The 2,461-nt window shown below is 49.0% G+C and overlaps 1 protein-coding gene across 3 annotated transcripts in view; it reads right to left on the bottom strand.

The window, feature by feature from the left end:
- MRTFA (myocardin related transcription factor A) overlaps positions 1–2,461 on the bottom strand; it is an 85,130-nt gene that overhangs the window by 3,048 nt on the left and 79,621 nt on the right. For all 3 annotated transcript variants that reach the window (XM_083573767.1, XM_083573765.1, XM_083573766.1), the window contains 3 exons: positions 1,478–1,636; positions 735–911; positions 341–401 (listed from right to left, as the gene is read on the bottom strand). In XM_083573767.1, coding sequence (XP_083429893.1) covers positions 341–401; positions 735–911; positions 1,478–1,636 — 397 coding nt within the window. The remainder of the gene's footprint in view (positions 1–340; positions 402–734; positions 912–1,477; positions 1,637–2,461) is intronic.

The following is a 2,461-nucleotide window of genomic DNA, read 5'->3' as shown; positions in this document are numbered from 1 at the left end:
CTGAGAGAGAAAAAAAAGCACTTAAATCCATGGATGCTTGCAATATTTTTACTGCTCCTAAACATGACCACAAGTCTTAGGGCTGTGCAAGTGCTGCACGCACCAACGGCTCAAAGAACCCATGAGCACTGTTGCAGATTAAGCTGCTACATCCTTTTGAAATCTGCTAAGTGGCACAAATGTCTCTTTCAGCACCAAGTGTACACACAAACCTACAAAGGAAATTTGTCCCTTAAGCTGGCTTCAAACAAAGGCTCATTAGTGTTCTCTTTCAGATGGCCAATCTCACTGCTGCAGAAGCCACAGAAGTCCCTAACATAAATACAAATTGTCTACTTACCTCCATGCTCAATTAAGATGTCAAACAGGTCATCCATTTGCTGACTGGAACACCCATTTTCCTGAAAAAGAAGGAACGGGTGCTTATTTAGTCATTGCATTCACCAACTATGCAGCAACACTTATCTTCCAATGATCTTCTGGCCAAACTGCACATTCACCAGACTGTCGGTGTCACTTAGCAAAAATGGCACAACCACAGCCTTGGTATGAAGGGTGGACACTTGCAATCTGTGTCCTACCTCAAATAAATGGAAGATGGCTCTAACCCTAGGGAGGCTGTTGCATATTTCATTCCTGAGAATTTCAGGACTGACAAAGTGTGCACTATTTTTGCAAAACAGCACCAACACCAACATGCTTCTGATTTGTCAACACAAAGGAGCTACTCTCACCTCAAGGGGCTTTGGCTGCTGCTTCACGGCCTCTTCATAACCTGGTGGTTCTTTCATCAACACGGAAGAGGCAGGGAGAGGCAAAGGTGGTGGAGTACCAAAGAAGGATGGGTTCTGCTGCTCAAGATCCATTTGGGGTGGAGATGGAGGAGATGGAGATCCTGGCTGCGAGAGAAGCTGTGAAGAAAGAAGAAGAAAAGCAATGAACAATATTCCCAGATGGGCCATTTGCACGCATCCTTAACATACAAGCCTCCCTTCTCAGATAATTCACAGTGGAGCCTCTGATGTTACCTTTCCTGCTTCCCTCTTCATAGGCATCATAGCTACTTGCACCACGGTCAAGGGTATACAATGCATGACCTCATCTGAGTCAACATTGACTTGCCTGGCTCGGGAAGTACTGCATTTCTGCAACACAGCAACTTTCCTGCAGGCCAGATCCAAGTCCTACAGTTTGCAGAGCGCAAAGTTTCTCATGAAACGTTACCCACCAATCCACCCCTGCTTCAGTTCTGCCGTTATTTGTCAGTTATGGGAGCAGGAGAGGTCAGGTCCCAGTGCCCTGGACAAGCAAGTACATGTATACATTTCCAAATACCTCCCCTAAACAAAAACAGAATGTTGGAAGCAGCAGCATTTCAGTAGGACACGCGTTTCTAGAGGCCTGGCCTATGACATCTATTGTCTCATGTTCCTCAACATATTCATCTGAATTGGAGTGCGGCTTGTTGGCAGGGTACCTTTTTGGGCATGCTGGACTGGCCAGTTTTACCACTTGTTTTCATGGGTCCTCTGTGAAAGCCATTCACGAAGAAGGGCTGCAAGTTGGGGGCTGAAGAAAAAGACAAGACTGTTTGAGGCAGCTGCCCCGTGACTATCTGCAGGCCTGGCTTCTGAACCTATGGAGAGGCACAAGGGATAGGAAGCAGAAGGAAAAAGTCAGACTCAGGCTGGTCCAAAGAGAAGTACCACATGCCAAGTGTATCCCCAAAGCACCCAGGCAAAGCTGGGCATAATCCTCAGCAAACAAGAAAAAAGATTCTATGCTAAAAGAAACATTCTAGATGAGAAGCATGGCAATGACAGTCCGTCTGAAGGAGAAGGTACATAGCTTGGGAGTATGTCTAGACCCATTACTGTCATTTGAGGCTCAACTGGCATCAGTGGTACTAAGTGTCCTCTATCAGCTTCAACTGGAGGCTCAGCTGTGTCCCTGACTTGTACAGTGGTGCCCCGCAAGACGAACGCCTCGCAAGACGAAAAACCCGCTAGACGAAAGGGTTTTCCGTTTTTCGATGCGCTTCGCAAGACGAATTTCCCTATGGGCTTCCTTTGCAAGACGAAAGCCCATAGGGAAATCTCCAGGACAGCGGGGAAGCGAAGCGCGTCTTCCCCACTGTCCTCGGACCTCCTCCGAAGGCTGGCGGTGGGGCGGAGAGACCTCCTCCCGCCGCCAGCCTTCGGAAGGCTGTCCTGAAGACTTGCGGTGGGAGGAGGGTTTTCCTCCCCACCGCCAACATTCAGAATGCTGTTCTGAATGTTGGCGGTGGGGAGGAAAAACCCTCCTCCCACCGCAAGCCCTGGGAACAGAGGAGAAGCGCTGCGCGCCTTCCCCTCTGTTCCCGGACCTGTCCTGAAGGCTTGCGGTGGGGAGAAAAGCCCTTCTCCGCACCACCAGCCTGGCAAGCGGTCTCCATAGGAACGCATTAATTGATTTTCAATGC

Source organism: Podarcis filfolensis, assembly GCF_964270895.1.
Source record: "Podarcis filfolensis genome assembly, chromosome: 10".
NCBI lineage: Eukaryota > Metazoa > Chordata > Lepidosauria > Squamata > Lacertidae > Podarcis > Podarcis filfolensis.
This window is presented reverse-complemented; position numbering and strand designations above follow the sequence as displayed.